At 40.8% G+C, this 27,244-nt stretch overlaps 1 protein-coding gene across 1 annotated transcript; it reads left to right on the forward strand.

Annotated features, from left to right (window-relative positions):
- Nucleotides 1-9: 9 nt before the first annotated feature.
- Nucleotides 10-27,241, forward strand: LOC310737424 (uncharacterized protein; the record flags this gene model as incomplete). Its single annotated transcript, XM_083561753.1, has 86 exons — nucleotides 10-23; nucleotides 185-303; nucleotides 489-665; nucleotides 798-1,003; nucleotides 1,096-1,196; nucleotides 1,360-1,478; nucleotides 1,595-1,720; nucleotides 1,822-2,015; nucleotides 2,143-2,237; nucleotides 2,354-2,484; nucleotides 2,642-2,766; nucleotides 2,921-3,038; nucleotides 3,123-3,335; nucleotides 3,568-3,738; nucleotides 3,909-4,046; nucleotides 4,203-4,252; nucleotides 4,433-4,559; nucleotides 4,683-4,765; nucleotides 4,910-5,036; nucleotides 5,284-5,474; nucleotides 5,638-5,728; nucleotides 5,827-5,926; nucleotides 6,025-6,197; nucleotides 6,451-6,606; nucleotides 7,304-7,437; nucleotides 7,536-7,669; nucleotides 7,832-7,926; nucleotides 8,049-8,218; nucleotides 8,309-8,393; nucleotides 8,490-8,636; nucleotides 9,945-10,153; nucleotides 10,252-10,355; nucleotides 10,517-10,635; nucleotides 10,821-10,997; nucleotides 11,130-11,335; nucleotides 11,428-11,528; nucleotides 11,692-11,810; nucleotides 11,927-12,052; nucleotides 12,154-12,347; nucleotides 12,475-12,569; nucleotides 12,686-12,816; nucleotides 12,974-13,098; nucleotides 13,253-13,370; nucleotides 13,455-13,667; nucleotides 13,900-14,070; nucleotides 14,241-14,378; nucleotides 14,535-14,584; nucleotides 14,762-14,888; nucleotides 15,012-15,094; nucleotides 15,246-15,372; nucleotides 15,619-15,809; nucleotides 15,973-16,063; nucleotides 16,162-16,261; nucleotides 16,360-16,532; nucleotides 16,786-16,941; nucleotides 17,641-17,774; nucleotides 17,873-18,006; nucleotides 18,167-18,261; nucleotides 18,384-18,553; nucleotides 18,644-18,728; nucleotides 18,825-18,971; nucleotides 20,280-20,488; nucleotides 20,587-20,690; nucleotides 20,852-20,970; nucleotides 21,156-21,332; nucleotides 21,465-21,670; nucleotides 21,763-21,863; nucleotides 22,027-22,145; nucleotides 22,262-22,387; nucleotides 22,489-22,682; nucleotides 22,810-22,904; nucleotides 23,021-23,151; nucleotides 23,313-23,437; nucleotides 23,592-23,709; nucleotides 23,794-24,006; nucleotides 24,239-24,409; nucleotides 24,570-24,707; nucleotides 24,864-24,913; nucleotides 25,094-25,220; nucleotides 25,344-25,426; nucleotides 25,569-25,695; nucleotides 25,943-26,133; nucleotides 26,297-26,387; nucleotides 26,486-26,585; nucleotides 26,684-26,856; nucleotides 27,110-27,241. The coding sequence occupies exons 3-86, from the start codon at nucleotides 597-599 to the stop codon at nucleotides 27,239-27,241; spliced, it is 11,298 nt and encodes a 3,765-aa protein (XP_083417879.1). The 5' UTR covers nucleotides 10-23; nucleotides 185-303; nucleotides 489-596.
- Nucleotides 27,242-27,244: the final 3 nt, after the last annotated feature.

Here is a 27,244-nt window from a genome sequence, read left to right on the forward strand (position 1 = left end):
CCTCTCAAAAGATGGCTCACCAGGTAAGTACTCCCCTTTTAGTTGTTGTAATACAGACAACTGACATTTTTGAATTAGTTTTCACCTGCTTGAATTAAGGGTGATTCTTTTGTCTGAATAAAACTAAACAGGGCCAATTTAGAATGGTGTAATTAGTTGAACTAATGATCTTGGTTCCATCTAGATCCTGGCTGTGTTTCCACAACTTCAGGCAGCAATGACTGGCTTTTAACGAACCTTGGCAGTTTCTTCAATTATGCCACCTTGACAGAGCTGAAAATTTTAAATGCAAATTTCTCTAGTGTGAGTAACATCCCAATTGCACCAACTTTATGTTTCTTGTGGAGTTGCAGCTGACTGTAGTAGTAACAGTTGGTTTCTGGGTTTTGATGAAGAGAACAGACAGCTGCTGCAAGCAGTGTCCATTTGTTTTACTTGAAGACCTGGTGTAAACATAATGTGATATGAATGTTTTTTTTCTCCTGCAGGTTGCAGTGTTTGGTTTACTGTCCATTGAGCAGAAGGCTCAGTTCATCCTGCAGGCGGATACAGGAGTGTTGGGAAATGACTTAGTGATTAGAGAGGTGTTTAGCAGTATGATCGCATCTTTTGATCTCAATCAACTTGGCATGTTCTTCACAAACTTCAGCCAGACTGCAATACAAGTGAGCATCTCTGTTGCCTAAAGACCAGATCACAAATTATTTTCTTGTGTTTTTTTTTGTTTTTGTTTTTTTTTATCAAAAAAGACATTATTCTGTGCATACTAATTGATGGATGATACCTTGTGATTGCAGATGAACCTCACTAGCATTCCTTCAGCAATTTCAGACACCATTCTGAACATAACGCTCTTAGATCTGGTGCCTCACTTCCAACGTTTCAGCCCAGAGGACTTTGCCCTGTGGTTCCAGAATTACCTTTCCATCTTACTTCCTGGTATTGGTTCAAACACCCTGTCGATCATCCCCATGACCATCGGCTGTGACTCCTACAGAGAGATGTGAGCATCTCTTCATAACACAAACACAGCAAATGATTATTTTGTTACTTTTTAGAATTTGAATTTGTTTCCCACTTTTGCTGTATTTACAGAGTGAACGGACTTGATAATGTGTACAGTGACCTCTCTGCAACACAGTCCAACACTGTTTTCAATTACATACAAGACTATCTCAAGTACCAGTCCAGCCAAGGTTTGTGTGTTTATTTGCTGTTTCAGGCTACTAGGTAGGCAGTGATAAGAAGATGTGATTTCAGGCTGATAATGTTAGGGTTCGGGTAAGTCAGGAGTGTCCTAGATGCTCAATCTGAATTCACCACAGACCTTTTACATCAGTGTCCTCTGTTGCTTCACAGGCCTGAGTTGCTATGGTGGTGGAAGCTTTTACATGTTCCTGAAACAGTTGTTCCTCAGTTTTGGATTCCCTGACCTAATAGACTTCCTGTCTCTTATCCCAGATGACCGACAGACAGAGGTGTGTTTGCTCTATAACACCAATTGCTTCAGTGCTTCGCTCACTGTAGGAAAGCCAATGAGTTAAGCACATCACTATCTGTAGTTAATGCTTTGTCTTCCTTCTGTGTTTTCTAGCTCTTGAGCTCCATCTCTCCAGAAGAACTTAGTGAGTTCCTGAACAGACCGAACACAGTTGTTAATGGTTCCGAGCTCTGCACACTACTTGACAACTACAGTAGGACCAATCAGTACCTGGAGATGGTAGGCCAGTTTTTATTTCACCTAGATTTTTGTCCATGTAGACTACTTGCCTTTATTCTGCCAGGAATGGCTGATAGAGTAATCACTGTTTCTCTCTACAGGAGCCTGTTTTGTCCTCAGTTCTGGCCAGCCAAACATTGGAGTGTGTGTGGCCTCGTGCTCTCAGTGCCTCAACTCAGGCTGATGTAGAACAGTGGTTTAATGTTATACTGGTTCACTACCTGCCCTACCTCAGTTCTCAGCTCATCAGCTCCACCCAGCTCAGTGGTGCCTCTTGTCTGTCATACAGGAAACTGTAAGTTCTTTATTGGATGTTTCATTAAACAGGGTTTTCATCATAAACACTGCCACATGTCTGGTGGCGAAAAAAAACTGAGGTCATATAGTAAAGAAATCTCCTGTACGTATGTGTTTGTGAGCAGGGTGTCTATCCTGGGGGACAACTTCAATTTTTCTGCAGCTGATTTCTCCCAAGCTGATGTGTACAGCTCTATAAAAGTGTATCTGAGCAGTGGTGGTAAGAATAACTACATTTTTCTTGTTTCTTTTTTCTAGTTCTCTCTGTACAAGCATTTCCGTTTGTTTGTGTGTGCACTACATGTGTGTCTCAACATGTGATTGTGTATTTTGCAGATGCCAGCCCCCGCTGCTATAACTCCTCAGATCCTTTTCTGAACTCCACTGCCTGGTTTGCAGACAACATTGGATTCTTCGTCACCTTCATCACCCTCAGTGATCTACAATCATTTCTATCAGGAAGCATGGTAGTGCACACACACACACACACACACACACACACACACACACACACACACCTGCAATTATCTATATTAGTCATTCAAACATATTTCTGTTAACTACATCACACAATGTACACAGTTTGTAGTGCTGTGATAATGTGTGTTTTATTGTGTCTTTTAGTCAAGTGTGTTCCTGGAGAACTCTGAAAACCTTCAGTTGTTCAACAACCCAGGAATTTCAGCCAGTGTCTTGGAGTATTATACAACACAGTTGTACATCCAGAATCCTGACTTCAGCCCTCTCGGGTACCACTCAAACCTCAACATTGAACAAAATTTAAATTTGTTTATTTCATTTATTTATCCAACCCTTTATAGATTCAAATCCCACATGTAAAAGACCATATATACGTGCAAATATCTGTGTATGCATTCTAAAAGGTTGTTTGTGTTTTTATAGATTGCCTGCTGAGCTGCTGTGTCAAAGTCCTGCCTCCATGTTTGTTTTTCTTGGAGATGCAGACATTCAGACAATCCTGACTAGCATCAACATCTTCTGCACAGAAATAAATCCAGAGGTAATCAATCAATAAGACTTGTGTGTTCACTAATCACTTCTTGTGTAGTAGTGCCAGTCACCTCTAACCTTCTTCTCCTTTCAGGTAACAGCGGTGCTGGTAGCAAAGTTCCCTGATATATCTGCAGCCACCATCCAAACATTGGGAAGCCAGTGTGTGGGCTTGACTGTGGGCCAGATAAACTCCGCCCCTCCCAATGTGATAAGCGGTGCTCTGTCAACACTCGGTATCATCAGTGGCTGGGACCAGGGCCAAGTGAATGCCCTCATCCAGAGCATCATTAGTTCAGGCTTTAATGTAAGCGTACACTGCCCATTTGTCAGGAATGTTGCTCTATGTTACAGAAAGTGAAAGCTTGCCATTTTTGATCACAATCACCATGTCAATATTCTATTTATGTTTATACATTTACTAACTATACCATGTTACCAAAAGGTCTGTAATTTAATTTCTTTCTTATTGCACAAGTTCTAAAATTCAGAATCAGAAATGTTTTCAAGTTAAGGATATGATTGTTTTACTCTCACAGATCAACAGTGCCTCCTCTCTGGTATCATTGGGAACACTTATTGGTGGTGTTCCTTCTACAGCCATATCCATCATCCCATCTTCTGAGCTTCTGTCTTTATCTCAGAATCCAACATTCATTGCTAATATTCTATCAGCCCCAGTTATTCTACAACAGACATTTGTCCAAAAGGTATTTACTTTGTTTTACACACACACACACACACACACACACACACACACACACACACACACACACACACACACACACACACACACAAACATATCTTTATTACCTTCTCCTATAAAAGTGCAGTAACATGCAGTTGCTTTGTTGAAGTCCGCTCTAACACGTTGTTCCAGGTAATCTCTGTAGACCAAACCTCTGTCATACAAAATGTTCCGGATGCACTAGTGATGTATATTCCACTTGTTCTACTGACATCTCTGAGCTCTGTGGAAGTTTCACTCATCAATAACAAGAGCTGGAGTCATGAACAGGTACTTAAACCCACCCACTTTGTTACACTGAAAAACTAAAGTCTCATGCCTCGACTGTAATAGCAGCAGTTCCCCTAATCTGATTTCCTGACTTGTTTGGATGTCAGGCTATAAAACTCATCAAAAAATGTTAAGACTTTTTTTCATTTTTACCAGGCTATGATGTTCTTCGGTGCAGTGGCCAGTGCCTGTACTAATCCAGAAGAGTGAGTTAGGAAACACACACACACACACACACACACACACACACACACACACACACACACACACACACACACACACACACACACAGTCTATCTAATATAGCTAATGTAAAGATCTGTTCTGTGAATACACCCATCACTGTGTATGTCTATTTGTGACTGTGGGTGTGTTTCTCCCTGCAGTCTGTCAGCATCAGTACTGCAGGGATTCTCTTGTAGCTCAACTCTCCCACAGAAGAAAGCCAAAGATCTAGTCAAAGCCTGTAGACCACGTGCAGGCAGAGACAAGGTCGTCCTGACAGAGGCTCAGGTACATACACTCTGATATTCAATCACATTCTGCACACAGAATGAATCAGAGACAGCAGGTAGACCCAAACCTTTACTGGTAAATGAGAAAACACACAATCACACAACACATTCTGTGTTTCAGCTGACCTGCATGTACAACTATGTGAAAGAAGATCAAGTCGAAAGCTTTATGAATGTCCCCTCTGATATGCTTCTGTACTACAGGTGTGGAACATATTCACATACAGAAAATACTGTATTCAAGTATATGATATCAAGAAAAAAAGGTCATATGCTGGCTGTGTGTGTGTGTGTGTGTGTGTGTGTGTGTGTGTGTGTGTGTGTGTGTGTGTGTGTGTGTGTGTGTAGCTACGAGACAATACAGAATGTGAACTGCCAATCATATTTCCGTGCCCTTGGCAGAGCAGATTTCTCAGTTCTTTCTCCTGTCCTTGACAAAACAACCATACTGTTCAACAATGCAAAGGACTGCCTGGTAATACACACATAGTAAAATATTCATAGACCAACACATTCAATATTAGCTCTTAAATCTGCAAATCAGCCATCAAATTATAATCAATTCATCTCTTATGCAATTCCATTGTTGAAAACAAGTGAAAATATGAACATGTTCAGGCTTAAACAATAGACACTAAACAGTGGAATCCACACAAGACACCCCCCCCCCCCCATTCTTATAGATTCTGTGTGACTTTTCTTCATGGGTTGTGATGTTGTAGGGTATATCTGGTGTGAGTCTGACCAGGGATCAGGTGGAGGTTCTGGGAAATATGGCCTGTACACTGGACTCCTCCTACATCCAGAACTCTGACCCTTTCATTTTGGAGAAACTGAAGAACTGTGGAGATCTTTCTGATTCTCAGGTCACCGCTGTACAGTCACTGCTCCTCAGTGGAAACACTGCTTATGGGTGAGTCATAGCTTCAAGTGCATTTGTGCACATCTTTCATCTATGTTGTAGAAAATGATTTTATCATTGGTTTTAAAAGGACATAAAACAAATGGAAATGGTGTGTGTCTATAGATTGCATTTGATATTTTTTTGACCTCTGACATTGTTTATCATGAATCAGTAATCCCTCAACATGGAATGAGCAGACCGTGGAACAACTTGGCATCCTGGTTGTCTATTTCAAATCAGGCCTCTGTGACACAATTGGCTTTGTATGTAAACCGTTTCACCATTGTGTTTGTGATTTATAAACCCAACTTTAAACTTTCTGGACTGATTACATTTTGTCCCTGTTTGTGCATTGTTGAAGAATGTCAAAAGGAAATTATTTTCAGTCCTGAGGGAGCAGAAGATCCCACTGATAAAGCTTAGGACATTCTTTACAGAATGCAACTCAGAAAGTACTACAGGTAACCGTATACTACAGGGCAAAACACATCGAGGTACAGCGTATTACACATATTGAGATTGTGTGCTTCACTCAATTCCTCTGTTGTGTGTCTTACAGTGAGCAACATAACAGGAACAACAATTGCAGATGGAGCTTTTCCTTTCGGTTTTAATGCCATCCAGTTTGATCTGTATCTGGACATCACCGTCTTGCAGGAAAACCTGGCAGCTATCACTGAGAAAGTGGTGGACACCAGCCTCCAGGCGGTCATTCTTAACAAGTTAAACCAGGTCAGAGACACTAAATACTGGACTGTATAACACAGCAGGAAAGAAAAAGTTGTCTCAGCTTTTTAGTCATAGAATTCTGAAAATATTTCCAGTTTGTGTATAAATATGATTCTTGCATGGTGTCCCACTGTCAAATAGGGTTTGTTTTTGGGTTGTAAATTAGAAGTCTGTCTTTGTGTGTATGCTGAATTTCCCCACACAAGATTTGTTTTGATTTGATTATAAATTGTTGATTTCGTGTGTGTATACGTAGATTTTCCCATCAGGCCTTGGTGACCATGTGCTGCAACTACTGGGTTCAACTTCTCGTTTGGCCACAATTGATGACATTAGCAAGTGGAACATTACTATGATTGACACACTGTCCTCTTTGATGGATTCCAATGATGGATACTGGGAACCAGAAAAGGTAATAAAAGGTTGTTTGTGCATGTGTGATAGAGAGAGAGAGAGAGAGAGAGAGAGAGAGAGAGAGAGAGAGAGAGAGAGAGAGAGAGAGAATGAGAGAGAGATAGAGCTCATCTGGGATGATTTAGTGAGGGTGAGAGAAAGTATCTGTGATCCTTCATTGATTAGATATCATGACATAGTTGCAGATAAAACACTTTTGCAGTCAAAGAGCATGTTCAATCCCCTTTAGAGAGACTAGAATTTACAAAAAATGCAAAAATGTTTTTATTTCTTACAAATGATGTACACAACGATGATGATGAAAATGTTATCACTGACAATAGAGGTGGAAATGTATATGAAGGTATTTTTTAGAAAGCAGGCAGAGCTTCAGGTCTAGTGTTAATTTAAAACTGAATTATTTCATAAATGTTTTTAACTAGTTATACGGTCAGGGAACTAACCCCAGTAATGGGTTGCACAAGCCAGTGCACTCTTAGTAGATAAATGGGGAGGGTTGCAATAGGAAGGGCATCCAGCGTAAAAACATGTGCCAAATCAAACATGCGGTTCATGAATAAGGATAATCCGCTGTGGCGACCCCTAACGGGAGAAGCCGAAAGAAAGTTTATACTGCAAGCATACTAGCTGACATTTTGTATTTCTCAGATACTGTTGTGCTTGCTACAAAAACGCTTGTGTATTATTTTTTTAAGGGAAAAGCAGTAATTATGAGGTATCTGAGCATGGGTGATCACTCTCTGGGAAGTGCTGAAATAAATGTCATTGGTTCCTACATCTGTACATTAGACATCAGTATACTGGAAAATATCACTCCTGAGAGTTTAATGTAAGTCCCTGCTCACATACATACACAAACATGGACAAACAAAATAAAGAGATGAAGAATGATCTGAATTTTAATATAAATTTTTGTTCTCTTTGCAGGATGTTCCTGTCTCCAGATCTGTCCTCATGTTCCTTTGAACAGAAATCTACTCTGTACATCATTATCAAGTATTCATTTAGCAACTTTCACAGAAGTGCCACAATATACTACCAGCTCATGATACCTTACCTGGGTAAAACAAACATTCATGCATACAGGAAGACTAAAAAATACATGTTTTTAAAAAGTCTGAATTGTGTCTGAATTTAAGTTAATTGTACATATGAACATGTTGAGGTGTGTGTGTGTGTGTGTGTGTGTGTGTGTGTGTGTGTGTTTGTTTGTGTGTTTGTAGGTGGTGCTCCAGTGGAGGATATCGAATTTTTATCCACTCAGGACATTAACATGGACATCACTGTATTCATTAGTCTGAACCCTGCTGTTTTCAAGGTATAAAGAAGAAAATATTAACCAGAGAATTTGTTGCTGAAATATTGAATGTTTGAATTAAATGTAGTGAAAAATTGAAAACTGAAGATAAAATAGATAACAAGTACTTTTTTGTTTGCCAGACCCTGAATGTGAGCACAGTGAGAGGTCTAATGGGTATAAACATTGCTGATCTGAAACTGTTTGAGTACTCCTCAGCAGTTCAGTCCTGGGTGTCACAACAGAACCAAACTGATCTGGACACACTGAATCTTAGCATCATCAACCGCAACCCTTGTTATGGTGTAAACAGGTGAGTTTTATTTATGAAATGAAAAAGGACTCAACTTTACAGAATTTGTTTTGAAAAAAATAAAAACATTCTTCTTGTTTTTCTACATAGTGACCGACTTGATAGTGAATTTGCATCCGGAAATGTCTCTACAGTACTATGTAACTTTAGCATTTCTGACTATGCCTGTTCACCGGTAAGTATTCCGTGAATCAAATATCTGTTTCCAGCTTTGCTAATGTTATGCAGAAAATGAGTTGACCACAGAAACCTTTGTTTGTTGCCTTTTAAGGTTGCTGTATTGTCATCCGAGGATCTGTTCACTCTGCTCACATGCAAACTGCCAAGCAGCCTGAAATACTCTAAAGATGCTTGGAAGTTGTTCTTCCAAAATTTTGCTGGCTTTTTGGGTGACGCATTGCAAAGGTTTTCAAGCATGGTATGCAAATTTGATTGTTGCTTGTCACCCCTGGGTCTCGAATCCAAGTCGCTCAGGGAGGTGTTAGAACTCACATGCAGGGACACTGTCGGAATTGACAAGTTCACAGTTCTTTATTAACTTAAGTCATTAAACCCAAGAACAGAAAACTTTGGAATGTAAAGTCACATATGGCTCAAGAAACAACATTGGACTTGAAATAGAAAACCGGTACATAACAGCAAAACAAAAGCATCAGGGCACAGGAACATAACAGCATGCGGACCTCACGACATGGCACAACCTGAAACGACATGTTAATAAACCAACAAGAACAAAAGCTGAAGGGGTAACTTAAATACACTGAGGACTAACAAGGAACAGGTGCAAAACATTTAGGACACAGATAGGGACAATGGAATAGGGAGCAGGGAATAGGGTGTAGTGGTCCAGTGGCGACATCTGCAGGACTCGGGGGCAGAGCAGCACCTTTCGGAGAAGGGGATTTAGAGGGCATCGCAAATGTCACTTTCTCTGGCACTCTCTGTGAGAATTAGGAACAGAAGAGTGCTCTCTATGGGACGCTATGCAGGTCTTTGGAGCAAAGGCTCCTTTGCGGAGCTCAGGAGTGGTGAGACACCCTCTCTGGCACTCTCTCTAGGACTGTTTGGCACTCTCAGAGGGGCACAAAGGCTGGGCAGCCTCTTTAGCAGAAACAGAGGTGGAGCAATGCTCCCAGCAGGAAACTGAGGCTGGGCAACAACCCCAGTGGAACTCCAAGGCAGGGGAGTTTGTTTGAACCCTACGGTGGGCAAACCGGCACCTGACCTCCTTTCAAAATGACGAATAGCTGGGGCAGCAAGCGCATTGGAACTCTCGGATGTCTGTTGCTCAATTAATGGCTTTGCCAGAGAGGTGGAGGATTACATATTCAATCATTGTTCGGTCAGTCGGATATGCTTGTGGTTGGGAGAGGAGCATGAGGGTGCACTGGCAGAAGAACAGGTTGCAACCATCGGGATCGGCAGAACAATTTTGGGGCACCGAGACCAGTGGGTTTGAGCTAAACTAATCCCTGTTTTCATTGTGTTTGAGTCTCCAGTAGTCCAGATTCTCACTGTTGCTTGGCTCATTCTGCCACACCCGATTCTAGGATTAAGGGAGTATTACATAGGGAGTTGGGACCCAGTGGTGGTAAAAAAAAAAATTGAATTTGCAGTCAATGAAATGAATGAATAAACTTGCCATCATACTGACAGGTGTTGTAGTATAAAAAATGTTTTGTGGAAATATGCATTGAAGTATGTAATCTTTCACTCTGTCATGTAGACCGATAAGAGCATTCAGACTGACCCACATATACTTGATGCTATCTGGGAGGTGATAATCAAGGACTTCACTGCAGCACAGTTGATGAATGCCACTTTCATCAGCGAGTGGTTCCAGATGAGGCTCAGACCATTGTTTTCATCAGTGTCCACAGACTTTCTATCCAGCCTCAGTTTCACAAAATTCAGCTGTGAGACCTACCAAATTGTGTAAGTATGGACAATGAAATTTCTGAACTTCAGATGTGTTATATAGGACATGAGGAAATAATTGATGAGAATATCCAATCTGTTCTCACCAAACATAGTGTGAAAGCTCTCAGTAGTCAAGAATCACTCATGACAGAGAAACAGAAGCAGCTGGTCTTTTCTTCATTCATCTTTCCTTTCCTCTCAAAAGATGGCTCACCAGGTAAGTACTCCCCTTTTAGTTGTTGTAATACAGACAACTGACATTTTTGAATTAGTTTTCACCTGCTTGAATTAAGGGTGATTCTTTTGTCTGAATAAAACTAAACAGGGCCAATTTAGAATGGTGTAATTAGTTGAACTAATGATCTTGGTTCCATCTAGATCCTGGCTGTGTTTCCACAACTTCAGGCAGCAATGACTGGCTTTTAACGAACCTTGGCAGTTTCTTCAATTATGCCACCTTGACAGAGCTGAAAATTTTAAATGCAAATTTCTCTAGTGTGAGTAACATCCCAATTGCACCAACTTTATGTTTCTTGTGGAGTTGCAGCTGACTGTAGTAGTAACAGTTGGTTTCTGGGTTTTGATGAAGAGAACAGACAGCTGCTGCAAGCAGTGTCCATTTGTTTTACTTGAAGACCTGGTGTAAACATAATGTGATATGAATGTTTTTTTTCTCCTGCAGGTTGCAGTGTTTGGTTTACTGTCCATTGAGCAGAAGGCTCAGTTCATCCTGCAGGCGGATACAGGAGTGTTGGGAAATGACTTAGTGATTAGAGAGGTGTTTAGCAGTATGATCGCATCTTTTGATCTCAATCAACTTGGCATGTTCTTCACAAACTTCAGCCAGACTGCAATACAAGTGAGCATCTCTGTTGCCTAAAGACCAGATCACAAATTATTTTCTTGTGTTTTTTTTTGTTTTTGTTTTTTTTTATCAAAAAAGACATTATTCTGTGCATACTAATTGATGGATGATACCTTGTGATTGCAGATGAACCTCACTAGCATTCCTTCAGCAATTTCAGACACCATTCTGAACATAACGCTCTTAGATCTGGTGCCTCACTTCCAACGTTTCAGCCCAGAGGACTTTGCCCTGTGGTTCCAGAATTACCTTTCCATCTTACTTCCTGGTATTGGTTCAAACACCCTGTCGATCATCCCCATGACCATCGGCTGTGACTCCTACAGAGAGATGTGAGCATCTCTTCATAACACAAACACAGCAAATGATTATTTTGTTACTTTTTAGAATTTGAATTTGTTTCCCACTTTTGCTGTATTTACAGAGTGAACGGACTTGATAATGTGTACAGTGACCTCTCTGCAACACAGTCCAACACTGTTTTCAATTACATACAAGACTATCTCAAGTACCAGTCCAGCCAAGGTTTGTGTGTTTATTTGCTGTTTCAGGCTACTAGGTAGGCAGTGATAAGAAGATGTGATTTCAGGCTGATAATGTTAGGGTTCGGGTAAGTCAGGAGTGTCCTAGATGCTCAATCTGAATTCACCACAGACCTTTTACATCAGTGTCCTCTGTTGCTTCACAGGCCTGAGTTGCTATGGTGGTGGAAGCTTTTACATGTTCCTGAAACAGTTGTTCCTCAGTTTTGGATTCCCTGACCTAATAGACTTCCTGTCTCTTATCCCAGATGACCGACAGACAGAGGTGTGTTTGCTCTATAACACCAATTGCTTCAGTGCTTCGCTCACTGTAGGAAAGCCAATGAGTTAAGCACATCACTATCTGTAGTTAATGCTTTGTCTTCCTTCTGTGTTTTCTAGCTCTTGAGCTCCATCTCTCCAGAAGAACTTAGTGAGTTCCTGAACAGACCGAACACAGTTGTTAATGGTTCCGAGCTCTGCACACTACTTGACAACTACAGTAGGACCAATCAGTACCTGGAGATGGTAGGCCAGTTTTTATTTCACCTAGATTTTTGTCCATGTAGACTACTTGCCTTTATTCTGCCAGGAATGGCTGATAGAGTAATCACTGTTTCTCTCTACAGGAGCCTGTTTTGTCCTCAGTTCTGGCCAGCCAAACATTGGAGTGTGTGTGGCCTCGTGCTCTCAGTGCCTCAACTCAGGCTGATGTAGAACAGTGGTTTAATGTTATACTGGTTCACTACCTGCCCTACCTCAGTTCTCAGCTCATCAGCTCCACCCAGCTCAGTGGTGCCTCTTGTCTGTCATACAGGAAACTGTAAGTTCTTTATTGGATGTTTCATTAAACAGGGTTTTCATCATAAACACTGCCACATGTCTGGTGGCGAAAAAAAACTGAGGTCATATAGTAAAGAAATCTCCTGTACGTATGTGTTTGTGAGCAGGGTGTCTATCCTGGGGGACAACTTCAATTTTTCTGCAGCTGATTTCTCCCAAGCTGATGTGTACAGCTCTATAAAAGTGTATCTGAGCAGTGGTGGTAAGAATAACTACATTTTTCTTGTTTCTTTTTTCTAGTTCTCTCTGTACAAGCATTTCCGTTTGTTTGTGTGTGCACTACATGTGTGTCTCAACATGTGATTGTGTATTTTGCAGATGCCAGCCCCCGCTGCTATAACTCCTCAGATCCTTTTCTGAACTCCACTGCCTGGTTTGCAGACAACATTGGATTCTTCGTCACCTTCATCACCCTCAGTGATCTACAATCATTTCTATCAGGAAGCATGGTAGTGCACACACACACACACACACACACACACACACACACACACACACACCTGCAATTATCTATATTAGTCATTCAAACATATTTCTGTTAACTACATCACACAATGTACACAGTTTGTAGTGCTGTGATAATGTGTGTTTTATTGTGTCTTTTAGTCAAGTGTGTTCCTGGAGAACTCTGAAAACCTTCAGTTGTTCAACAACCCAGGAATTTCAGCCAGTGTCTTGGAGTATTATACAACACAGTTGTACATCCAGAATCCTGACTTCAGCCCTCTCGGGTACCACTCAAACCTCAACATTGAACAAAATTTAAATTTGTTTATTTCATTTATTTATCCAACCCTTTATAGATTCAAATCCCACATGTAAAAGACCATATATACGTGCAAATATCTGTGTATGCATTCTAAAAGGTTGTTTGTGTTTTTATAGATTGCCTGCTGAGCTGCTGTGTCAAAGTCCTGCCTCCATGTTTGTTTTTCTTGGAGATGCAGACATTCAGACAATCCTGACTAGCATCAACATCTTCTGCACAGAAATAAATCCAGAGGTAATCAATCAATAAGACTTGTGTGTTCACTAATCACTTCTTGTGTAGTAGTGCCAGTCACCTCTAACCTTCTTCTCCTTTCAGGTAACAGCGGTGCTGGTAGCAAAGTTCCCTGATATATCTGCAGCCACCATCCAAACATTGGGAAGCCAGTGTGTGGGCTTGACTGTGGGCCAGATAAACTCCGCCCCTCCCAATGTGATAAGCGGTGCTCTGTCAACACTCGGTATCATCAGTGGCTGGGACCAGGGCCAAGTGAATGCCCTCATCCAGAGCATCATTAGTTCAGGCTTTAATGTAAGCGTACACTGCCCATTTGTCAGGAATGTTGCTCTATGTTACAGAAAGTGAAAGCTTGCCATTTTTGATCACAATCACCATGTCAATATTCTATTTATGTTTATACATTTACTAACTATACCATGTTACCAAAAGGTCTGTAATTTAATTTCTTTCTTATTGCACAAGTTCTAAAATTCAGAATCAGAAATGTTTTCAAGTTAAGGATATGATTGTTTTACTCTCACAGATCAACAGTGCCTCCTCTCTGGTATCATTGGGAACACTTATTGGTGGTGTTCCTTCTACAGCCATATCCATCATCCCATCTTCTGAGCTTCTGTCTTTATCTCAGAATCCAACATTCATTGCTAATATTCTATCAGCCCCAGTTATTCTACAACAGACATTTGTCCAAAAGGTATTTACTTTGTTTTACACACACACACACACACACACACACACACACACACACACACACACACACACACACACACACACACACACAAACATATCTTTATTACCTTCTCCTATAAAAGTGCAGTAACATGCAGTTGCTTTGTTGAAGTCCGCTCTAACACGTTGTTCCAGGTAATCTCTGTAGACCAAACCTCTGTCATACAAAATGTTCCGGATGCACTAGTGATGTATATTCCACTTGTTCTACTGACATCTCTGAGCTCTGTGGAAGTTTCACTCATCAATAACAAGAGCTGGAGTCATGAACAGGTACTTAAACCCACCCACTTTGTTACACTGAAAAACTAAAGTCTCATGCCTCGACTGTAATAGCAGCAGTTCCCCTAATCTGATTTCCTGACTTGTTTGGATGTCAGGCTATAAAACTCATCAAAAAATGTTAAGACTTTTTTTCATTTTTACCAGGCTATGATGTTCTTCGGTGCAGTGGCCAGTGCCTGTACTAATCCAGAAGAGTGAGTTAGGAAAACACACACACACACACACACACACACACACACACACACACACACACACACACACACACACACACACACAGTCTATCTAATATAGCTAATGTAAAGATCTGTTCTGTGAATACACCCATCACTGTGTATGTCTATTTGTGACTGTGGGTGTGTTTCTCCCTGCAGTCTGTCAGCATCAGTACTGCAGGGATTCTCTTGTAGCTCAACTCTCCCACAGAAGAAAGCCAAAGATCTAGTCAAAGCCTGTAGACCACGTGCAGGCAGAGACAAGGTCGTCCTGACAGAGGCTCAGGTACATACACTCTGATATTCAATCACATTCTGCACACAGAATGAATCAGAGACAGCAGGTAGACCCAAACCTTTACTGGTAAATGAGAAAACACACAATCACACAACACATTCTGTGTTTCAGCTGACCTGCATGTACAACTATGTGAAAGAAGATCAAGTCGAAAGCTTTATGAATGTCCCCTCTGATATGCTTCTGTACTACAGGTGTGGAACATATTCACATACAGAAAATACTGTATTCAAGTATATGATATCAAGAAAAAAAGGTCATATGCTGGCTGTGTGTGTGTGTGTGTGTGTGTGTGTGTGTGTGTGTGTGTGTGTGTGTGTGTGTGTGTGTGTGTGTGTGTTGTAGCTACGAGACAATACAGAATGTGAACTGCCAATCATATTTCCGTGCCCTTGGCAGAGCAGATTTCTCAGTTCTTTCTCCTGTCCTTGACAAAACAACCATACTGTTCAACAATGCAAAGGACTGCCTGGTAATACACACACAGTAAAATATTCATAGACCAACACATTCAATATTAGCTCTTAAATCTGCAAATCAGCCATCAAATTATAATCAATTCATCTCTTATGCAATTCCATTGTTGAAAACAAGTGAAAATATGAACATGTTCAGGCTTAAACAATAGACACTAAACAGTGGAATCCACACAAGACACCCCCCCCCCCCATTCTTATAGATTCTGTGTGACTTTTCTTCATGGGTTGTGATGTTGTAGGGTATATCTGGTGTGAGTCTGACCAGGGATCAGGTGGAGGTTCTGGGAAATATGGCCTGTACACTGGACTCCTCCTACATCCAGAACTCTGACCCTTTCATTTTGGAGAAACTGAAGAACTGTGGAGATCTTTCTGATTCTCAGGTCACCGCTGTACAGTCACTGCTCCTCAGTGGAAACACTGCTTATGGGTGAGTCATAGCTTCAAGTGCATTTGTGCACATCTTTCATCTATGTTGTAGAAAATGATTTTATCATTGGTTTTAAAAGGACATAAAACAAATGGAAATGGTGTGTGTCTATAGATTGCATTTGATATTTTTTTGACCTCTGACATTGTTTATCATGAATCAGTAATCCCTCAACATGGAATGAGCAGACCGTGGAACAACTTGGCATCCTGGTTGTCTATTTCAAATCAGGCCTCTGTGACACAATTGGCTTTGTATGTAAACCGTTTCACCATTGTGTTTGTGATTTATAAACCCAACTTTAAACTTTCTGGACTGATTACATTTTGTCCCTGTTTGTGCATTGTTGAAGAATGTCAAAAGGAAATTATTTTCAGTCCTGAGGGAGCAGAAGATCCCACTGATAAAGCTTAGGACATTCTTTACAGAATGCAACTCAGAAAGTACTACAGGTAACCGTATACTACAGGGCAAAACACATCGAGGTACAGCGTATTACACATATTGAGATTGTGTGCTTCACTCAATTCCTCTGTTGTGTGTCTTACAGTGAGCAACATAACAGGAACAACAATTGCAGATGGAGCTTTTCCTTTCGGTTTTAATGCCATCCAGTTTGATCTGTATCTGGACATCACCGTCTTGCAGGAAAACCTGGCAGCTATCACTGAGAAAGTGGTGGACACCAGCCTCCAGGCGGTCATTCTTAACAAGTTAAACCAGGTCAGAGACACTAAATACTGGACTGTATAACACAGCAGGAAAGAAAAAGTTGTCTCAGCTTTTTAGTCATAGAATTCTGAAAATATTTCCAGTTTGTGTATAAATATGATTCTTGCATGGTGTCCCACTGTCAAATAGGGTTTGTTTTTGGGTTGTAAATTAGAAGTCTGTCTTTGTGTGTATGCTGAATTTCCCCACACAAGATTTGTTTTGATTTGATTATAAATTGTTGATTTCGTGTGTGTATACGTAGATTTTCCCATCAGGCCTTGGTGACCATGTGCTGCAACTACTGGGTTCAACTTCTCGTTTGGCCACAATTGATGACATTAGCAAGTGGAACATTACTATGATTGACACACTGTCCTCTTTGATGGATTCCAATGATGGATACTGGGAACCAGAAAAGGTAATAAAAGGTTGTTTGTGCATGTGTGATAGAGAGAGAGAGAGAGAGAGAGAGAGAGAGAGAGAGAGAGAGAGAGAGAGAGAGAGAGAGAGAATGAGAGAGAGATAGAGCTCATCTGGGATGATTTAGTGAGGGTGAGAGAAAGTATCTGTGATCCTTCATTGATTAGATATCATGACATAGTTGCAGATAAAACACTTTTGCAGTCAAAGAGCATGTTCAATCCCCTTTAGAGAGACTAGAATTTACAAAAAATGCAAAAATGTTTTTATTTCTTACAAATGATGTACACAACGATGATGATGAAAATGTTATCACTGACAATAGAGGTGGAAATGTATATGAAGGTATTTTTTAGAAAGCAGGCAGAGCTTCAGGTCTAGTGTTAATTTAAAACTGAATTATTTCATAAATGTTTTTAACTAGTTATACGGTCAGGGAACTAACCCCAGTAATGGGTTGCACAAGCCAGTGCACTCTTAGTAGATAAATGGGGAGGGTTGCAATAGGAAGGGCATCCAGCGTAAAAACATGTGCCAAATCAAACATGCGGTTCATGAATAAGGATAATCCGCTGTGGCGACCCCTAACGGGAGAAGCCGAAAGAAAGTTTATACTGCAAGCATACTAGCTGACATTTTGTATTTCTCAGATACTGTTGTGCTTGCTACAAAAACGCTTGTGTATTATTTTTTTAAGGGAAAAGCAGTAATTATGAGGTATCTGAGCATGGGTGATCACTCTCTGGGAAGTGCTGAAATAAATGTCATTGGTTCCTACATCTGTACATTAGACATCAGTATACTGGAAAATATCACTCCTGAGAGTTTAATGTAAGTCCCTGCTCACATACATACACAAACATGGACAAACAAAATAAAGAGATGAAGAATGATCTGAATTTTAATATAAATTTTTGTTCTCTTTGCAGGATGTTCCTGTCTCCAGATCTGTCCTCATGTTCCTTTGAACAGAAATCTACTCTGTACATCATTATCAAGTATTCATTTAGCAACTTTCACAGAAGTGCCACAATATACTACCAGCTCATGATACCTTACCTGGGTAAAACAAACATTCATGCATACAGGAAGACTAAAAAATACATGTTTTTAAAAAGTCTGAATTGTGTCTGAATTTAAGTTAATTGTACATATGAACATGTTGAGGTGTGTGTGTGTGTGTGTGTGTGTGTGTGTGTGTGTGTTTGTTTGTGTGTTTGTAGGTGGTGCTCCAGTGGAGGATATCGAATTTTTATCCACTCAGGACATTAACATGGACATCACTGTATTCATTAGTCTGAACCCTGCTGTTTTCAAGGTATAAAGAAGAAAATATTAACCAGAGAATTTGTTGCTGAAATATTGAATGTTTGAATTAAATGTAGTGAAAAATTGAAAACTGAAGATAAAATAGATAACAAGTACTTTTTTGTTTGCCAGACCCTGAATGTGAGCACAGTGAGAGGTCTAATGGGTATAAACATTGCTGATCTGAAACTGTTTGAGTACTCCTCAGCAGTTCAGTCCTGGGTGTCACAACAGAACCAAACTGATCTGGACACACTGAATCTTAGCATCATCAACCGCAACCCTTGTTATGGTGTAAACAGGTGAGTTTTATTTATGAAATGAAAAAGGACTCAACTTTACAGAATTTGTTTTGAAAAAAATAAAAACATTCTTCTTGTTTTTCTACATAGTGACCGACTTGATAGTGAATTTGCATCCGGAAATGTCTCTACAGTACTATGTAACTTTAGCATTTCTGACTATGCCTGTTCACCGGTAAGTATTCCGTGAATCAAATATCTGTTTCCAGCTTTGCTAATGTTATGCAGAAAATGAGTTGACCACAGAAACCTTTGTTTGTTGCCTTTTAAGGTTGCTGTATTGTCATCCGAGGATCTGTTCACTCTGCTCACATGCAAACTGCCAAGCAGCCTGAAATACTCTAAAGATGCTTGGAAGTTGTTCTTCCAAAATTTTGCTGGCTTTTTGGGTGACGCATTGCAAAGGTTTTCAAGCATGGTATGCAAATTTGATTGTTGCTTGTCACCCCTGGGTCTCGAATCCAAGTCGCTCAGGGAGGTGTTAGAACTCACATGCAGGGACACTGTCGGAATTGACAAGTTCACAGTTCTTTATTAACTTAAGTCATTAAACCCAAGAACAGAAAACTTTGGAATGTAAAGTCACATATGGCTCAAGAAACAACATTGGACTTGAAATAGAAAACCGGTACATAACAGCAAAACAAAAGCATCAGGGCACAGGAACATAACAGCATGCGGACCTCACGACATGGCACAACCTGAAACGACATGTTAATAAACCAACAAGAACAAAAGCTGAAGGGGTAACTTAAATACACTGAGGACTAACAAGGAACAGGTGCAAAACATTTAGGACACAGATAGGGACAATGGAATAGGGAGCAGGGAATAGGGTGTAGTGGTCCAGTGGCGACATCTGCAGGACTCGGGGGCAGAGCAGCACCTTTCGGAGAAGGGGATTTAGAGGGCATCGCAAATGTCACTTTCTCTGGCACTCTCTGTGAGAATTAGGAACAGAAGAGTGCTCTCTATGGGACGCTATGCAGGTCTTTGGAGCAAAGGCTCCTTTGCGGAGCTCAGGAGTGGTGAGACACCCTCTCTGGCACTCTCTCTAGGACTGTTTGGCACTCTCAGAGGGGCACAAAGGCTGGGCAGCCTCTTTAGCAGAAACAGAGGTGGAGCAATGCTCCCAGCAGGAAACTGAGGCTGGGCAACAACCCCAGTGGAACTCCAAGGCAGGGGAGTTTGTTTGAACCCTACGGTGGGCAAACCGGCACCTGACCTCCTTTCAAAATGACGAATAGCTGGGGCAGCAAGCGCATTGGAACTCTCGGATGTCTGTTGCTCAATTAATGGCTTTGCCAGAGAGGTGGAGGATTACATATTCAATCATTGTTCGGTCAGTCGGATATGCTTGTGGTTGGGAGAGGAGCATGAGGGTGCACTGGCAGAAGAACAGGTTGCAACCATCGGGATCGGCAGAACAATTTTGGGGCACCGAGACCAGTGGGTTTGAGCTAAACTAATCCCTGTTTTCATTGTGTTTGAGTCTCCAGTAGTCCAGATTCTCACTGTTGCTTGGCTCATTCTGCCACACCCGATTCTAGGATTAAGGGAGTATTACATAGGGAGTTGGGACCCAGTGGTGGTAAAAAAAAAAATTGAATTTGCAGTCAATGAAATGAATGAATAAACTTGCCATCATACTGACAGGTGTTGTAGTATAAAAAATGTTTTGTGGAAATATGCATTGAAGTATGTAATCTTTCACTCTGTCATGTAGACCGATAAGAGCATTCAGACTGACCCACATATACTTGATGCTATCTGGGAGGTGATAATCAAGGACTTCACTGCAGCACAGTTGATGAATGCCACTTTCATCAGCGAGTGGTTCCAGATGAGGCTCAGACCATTGTTTTCATCAGTGTCCACAGACTTTCTATCCAGCCTCAGTTTCACAAAATTCAGCTGTGAGACCTACCAAATTGTGTAAGTATGGACAATGAAATTTCTGAACTTCAGATGTGTTATATAGGACATGAGGAAATAATTGATGAGAATATCCAATCTGTTCTCACCAAACATAGTGTGAAAGCTCTCAGTAGTCAAGAATCACTCATGACAGAGAAACAGAAGCAGCTGGTCTTTTCTTCATTCATCTTTCCTTTCCTCTCAAAAGATGGCTCACCAGGTAAGTACTCCCCTTTTAGTTGTTGTAATACAGACAACTGACATTTTTGAATTAGTTTTCACCTGCTTGAATTAAGGGTGATTCTTTTGTCTGAATAAAACTAAACAGGGCCAATTTAGAATGGTGTAATTAGTTGAACTAATGATCTTGGTTCCATCTAGATCCTGGCTGTGTTTCCACAACTTCAGGCAGCAATGACTGGCTTTTAACGAACCTTGGCAGTTTCTTCAATTATGCCACCTTGACAGAGCTGAAAATTTTAAATGCAAATTTCTCTAGTGTGAGTAACATCCCAATTGCACCAACTTTATGTTTCTTGTGGAGTTGCAGCTGACTGTAGTAGTAACAGTTGGTTTCTGGGTTTTGATGAAGAGAACAGACAGCTGCTGCAAGCAGTGTCCATTTGTTTTACTTGAAGACCTGGTGTAAACATAATGTGATATGAATGTTTTTTTTCTCCTGCAGGTTGCAGTGTTTGGTTTACTGTCCATTGAGCAGAAGGCTCAGTTCATCCTGCAGGCGGATACAGGAGTGTTGGGAAATGACTTAGTGATTAGAGAGGTGTTTAGCAGTATGATCGCATCTTTTGATCTCAATCAACTTGGCATGTTCTTCACAAACTTCAGCCAGACTGCAATACAAGTGAGCATCTCTGTTGCCTAAAGACCAGATCACAAATTATTTTCTTGTGTTTTTTTTTGTTTTTGTTTTTTTTTATCAAAAAAGACATTATTCTGTGCATACTAATTGATGGATGATACCTTGTGATTGCAGATGAACCTCACTAGCATTCCTTCAGCAATTTCAGACACCATTCTGAACATAACGCTCTTAGATCTGGTGCCTCACTTCCAACGTTTCAGCCCAGAGGACTTTGCCCTGTGGTTCCAGAATTACCTTTCCATCTTACTTCCTGGTATTGGTTCAAACACCCTGTCGATCATCCCCATGACCATCGGCTGTGACTCCTACAGAGAGATGTGAGCATCTCTTCATAACACAAACACAGCAAATGATTATTTTGTTACTTTTTAGAATTTGAATTTGTTTCCCACTTTTGCTGTATTTACAGAGTGAACGGACTTGATAATGTGTACAGTGACCTCTCTGCAACACAGTCCAACACTGTTTTCAATTACATACAAGACTATCTCAAGTACCAGTCCAGCCAAGGTTTGTGTGTTTATTTGCTGTTTCAGGCTACTAGGTAGGCAGTGATAAGAAGATGTGATTTCAGGCTGATAATGTTAGGGTTCGGGTAAGTCAGGAGTGTCCTAGATGCTCAATCTGAATTCACCACAGACCTTTTACATCAGTGTCCTCTGTTGCTTCACAGGCCTGAGTTGCTATGGTGGTGGAAGCTTTTACATGTTCCTGAAACAGTTGTTCCTCAGTTTTGGATTCCCTGACCTAATAGACTTCCTGTCTCTTATCCCAGATGACCGACAGACAGAGGTGTGTTTGCTCTATAACACCAATTGCTTCAGTGCTTCGCTCACTGTAGGAAAGCCAATGAGTTAAGCACATCACTATCTGTAGTTAATGCTTTGTCTTCCTTCTGTGTTTTCTAGCTCTTGAGCTCCATCTCTCCAGAAGAACTTAGTGAGTTCCTGAACAGACCGAACACAGTTGTTAATGGTTCCGAGCTCTGCACACTACTTGACAACTACAGTAGGACCAATCAGTACCTGGAGATGGTAGGCCAGTTTTTATTTCACCTAGATTTTTGTCCATGTAGACTACTTGCCTTTATTCTGCCAGGAATGGCTGATAGAGTAATCACTGTTTCTCTCTACAGGAGCCTGTTTTGTCCTCAGTTCTGGCCAGCCAAACATTGGAGTGTGTGTGGCCTCGTGCTCTCAGTGCCTCAACTCAGGCTGATGTAGAACAGTGGTTTAATGTTATACTGGTTCACTACCTGCCCTACCTCAGTTCTCAGCTCATCAGCTCCACCCAGCTCAGTGGTGCCTCTTGTCTGTCATACAGGAAACTGTAAGTTCTTTATTGGATGTTTCATTAAACAGGGTTTTCATCATAAACACTGCCACATGTCTGGTGGCGGAAAAAAACTGAGGTCATATAGTAAAGAAATCTCCTGTACGTATGTGTTTGTGAGCAGGGTGTCTATCCTGGGGGACAACTTCAATTTTTCTGCAGCTGATTTCTCCCAAGCTGATGTGTACAGCTCTATAAAAGTGTATCTGAGCAGTGGTGGTAAGAATAACTACATTTTTCTTGTTTCTTTTTTCTAGTTCTCTCTGTACAAGCATTTCCGTTTGTTTGTGTGTGCACTACATGTGTGTCTCAACATGTGATTGTGTATTTTGCAGATGCCAGCCCCCGCTGCTATAACTCCTCAGATCCTTTTCTAAACTCCACTGCCTGGTTTGCAGACAACATTGGATTCTTCGTCACCTTCATCACCCTCAGTGATCTACAATCATTTCTATCAGGAAGCATGGTAGTGCACACACACACACACACACACACACACACACACACACACACACACACACCTGCAATTATCTATATTAGTCATTCAAACATATTTCTGTTAACTACATCACACAATGTACACAGTTTGTAGTGCTGTGATAATGTGTGTTTTATTGTGTCTTTTAGTCAAGTGTGTTCCTGGAGAACTCTGAAAACCTTCAGTTGTTCAACAACCCAGGAATTTCAGCCAGTGTCTTGGAGTATTATACAACACAGTTGTACATCCAGAATCCTGACTTCAGCCCTCTCGGGTACCACTCAAACCTCAACATTGAACAAAATTTAAATTTGTTTATTTCATTTATTTATCCAACCCTTTATAGATTCAAATCCCACATGTAAAAGACCATATATACGTGCAAATATCTGTGTATGCATTCTAAAAGGTTGTTTGTGTTTTTATAGATTGCCTGCTGAGCTGCTGTGTCAAAGTCCTGCCTCCATGTTTGTTTTTCTTGGAGATGCAGACATTCAGACAATCCTGACTAGCATCAACATCTTCTGCACAGAAATAAATCCAGAGGTAATCAATCAATAAGACTTGTGTGTTCACTAATCACTTCTTGTGTAGTAGTGCCAGTCACCTCTAACCTTCTTCTCCTTTCAGGTAACAGCGGTGCTGGTAGCAAAGTTCCCTGATATATCTGCAGCCACCATCCAAACATTGGGAAGCCAGTGTGTGGGCTTGACTGTGGGCCAGATAAACTCCGCCCCTCCCAATGTGATAAGCGGTGCTCTGTCAACACTCGGTATCATCAGTGGCTGGGACCAGGGCCAAGTGAATGCCCTCATCCAGAGCATCATTAGTTCAGGCTTTAATGTAAGCGTACACTGCCCATTTGTCAGGAATGTTGCTCTATGTTACAGAAAGTGAAAGCTTGCCATTTTTGATCACAATCACCATGTCAATATTCTATTTATGTTTATACATTTACTAACTATACCATGTTACCAAAAGGTCTGTAATTTAATTTCTTTCTTATTGCACAAGTTCTAAAATTCAGAATCAGAAATGTTTTCAAGTTAAGGATATGATTGTTTTACTCTCACAGATCAACAGTGCCTCCTCTCTGGTATCATTGGGAACACTTATTGGTGGTGTTCCTTCTACAGCCATATCCATCATCCCATCTTCTGAGCTTCTGTCTTTATCTCAGAATCCAACATTCATTGCTAATATTCTATCAGCCCCAGTTATTCTACAACAGACATTTGTCCAAAAGGTATTTACTTTGTTTTACACACACACACACACACACACACACACACACACACACACACACACACACACACACACACAAACATATCTTTATTACCTTCTCCTATAAAAGTGCAGTAACATGCAGTTGCTTTGTTGAAGTCCGCTCTAACACGTTGTTCCAGGTAATCTCTGTAGACCAAACCTCTGTCATACAAAATGTTCCGGATGCACTAGTGATGTATATTCCACTTGTTCTACTGACATCTCTGAGCTCTGTGGAAGTTTCACTCATCAATAACAAGAGCTGGAGTCATGAACAGGTACTTAAACCCACCCACTTTGTTACACTGAAAAACTAAAGTCTCATGCCTCGACTGTAATAGCAGCAGTTCCCCTAATCTGATTTCCTGACTTGTTTGGATGTCAGGCTATAAAACTCATCAAAAAATGTTAAGACTTTTTTTCATTTTTACCAGGCTATGATGTTCTTCGGTGCAGTGGCCAGTGCCTGTACTAATCCAGAAGAGTGAGTTAGGACACACACACACACACACACACACACACACACACACACACACACACACACACACACACACACACACACACACACAGTCTATCTAATATAGCTAATGTAAAGATCTGTTCTGTGAATACACCCATCACTGTGTATGTCTATTTGTGACTGTGGGTGTGTTTCTCCCTGCAGTCTGTCAGCATCAGTACTGCAGGGATTCTCTTGTAGCTCAACTCTCCCACAGAAGAAAGCCAAAGATCTAGTCAAAGCCTGTAGACCACGTGCAGGCAGAGACAAGGTCGTCCTGACAGAGGCTCAGGTACATACACTCTGATATTCAATCACATTCTGCACACAGAATGAATCAGAGACAGCAGGTAGACCCAAACCTTTACTGGTAAATGAGAAAACACACAATCACACAACACATTCTGTGTTTCAGCTGACCTGCATGTACAACTATGTGAAAGAAGATCAAGTCGAAAGCTTTATGAATGTCCCCTCTGATATGCTTCTGTACTACAGGTGTGGAACATATTCACATACAGAAAATACTGTATTCAAGTATATGATATCAAGAAAAAAAGGTCATATGCTGGCTGTGTGTGTGTGTGTGTGTGTGTGTGTGTGTGTGTGTGTGTGTGTGTGTGTGTGTGTGTGTGTGTAGCTACGAGACAATACAGAATGTGAACTGCCAATCATATTTCCGTGCCCTTGGCAGAGCAGATTTCTCAGTTCTTTCTCCTGTCCTTGACAAAACAACCATACTGTTCAACAATGCAAAGGACTGCCTGGTAATACACACATAGTAAAATATTCATAGACCAACACATTCAATATTAGCTCTTAAATCTGCAAATCAGCCATCAAATTATAATCAATTCATCTCTTATGCAATTCCATTGTTGAAAACAAGTGAAAATATGAACATGTTCAGGCTTAAACAATAGACACTAAACAGTGGAATCCACACAAGACACCCCCCCCCCCCCATTCTTATAGATTCTGTGTGACTTTTCTTCATGGGTTGTGATGTTGTAGGGTATATCTGGTGTGAGTCTGACCAGGGATCAGGTGGAGGTTCTGGGAAATATGGCCTGTACACTGGACTCCTCCTACATCCAGAACTCTGACCCTTTCATTTTGGAGAAACTGAAGAACTGTGGAGATCTTTCTGATTCTCAGGTCACCGCTGTACAGTCACTGCTCCTCAGTGGAAACACTGCTTATGGGTGAGTCATAGCTTCAAGTGCATTTGTGCACATCTTTCATCTATGTTGTAGAAAATGATTTTATCATTGGTTTTAAAAGGACATAAAACAAATGGAAATGGTGTGTGTCTATAGATTGCATTTGATATTTTTTTGACCTCTGACATTGTTTATCATGAATCAGTAATCCCTCAACATGGAATGAGCAGACCGTGGAACAACTTGGCATCCTGGTTGTCTATTTCAAATCAGGCCTCTGTGACACAATTGGCTTTGTATGTAAACCGTTTCACCATTGTGTTTGTGATTTATAAACCCAACTTTAAACTTTCTGGACTGATTACATTTTGTCCCTGTTTGTGCATTGTTGAAGAATGTCAAAAGGAAATTATTTTCAGTCCTGAGGGAGCAGAAGATCCCACTGATAAAGCTTAGGACATTCTTTACAGAATGCAACTCAGAAAGTACTACAGGTAACCGTATACTACAGGGCAAAACACATCGAGGTACAGCGTATTACACATATTGAGATTGTGTGCTTCACTCAATTCCTCTGTTGTGTGTCTTACAGTGAGCAACATAACAGGAACAACAATTGCAGATGGAGCTTTTCCTTTCGGTTTTAATGCCATCCAGTTTGATCTGTATCTGGACATCACCGTCTTGCAGGAAAACCTGGCAGCTATCACTGAGAAAGTGGTGGACACCAGCCTCCAGGCGGTCATTCTTAACAAGTTAAACCAGGTCAGAGACACTAAATACTGGACTGTATAACACAGCAGGAAAGAAAAAGTTGTCTCAGCTTTTTAGTCATAGAATTCTGAAAATATTTCCAGTTTGTGTATAAATATGATTCTTGCATGGTGTCCCACTGTCAAATAGGGTTTGTTTTTGGGTTGTAAATTAGAAGTCTGTCTTTGTGTGTATGCTGAATTTCCCCACACAAGATTTGTTTTGATTTGATTATAAATTGTTGATTTCGTGTGTGTATACGTAGATTTTCCCATCAGGCCTTGGTGACCATGTGCTGCAACTACTGGGTTCAACTTCTCGTTTGGCCACAATTGATGACATTAGCAAGTGGAACATTACTATGATTGACACACTGTCCTCTTTGATGGTCCAATGATGG

Source organism: Silurus aristotelis (genome assembly GCF_946808225.1).
Source record: "Silurus aristotelis genome assembly, chromosome: 2".
Taxonomy (NCBI): Eukaryota; Metazoa; Chordata; class Actinopteri; order Siluriformes; family Siluridae; genus Silurus; species Silurus aristotelis.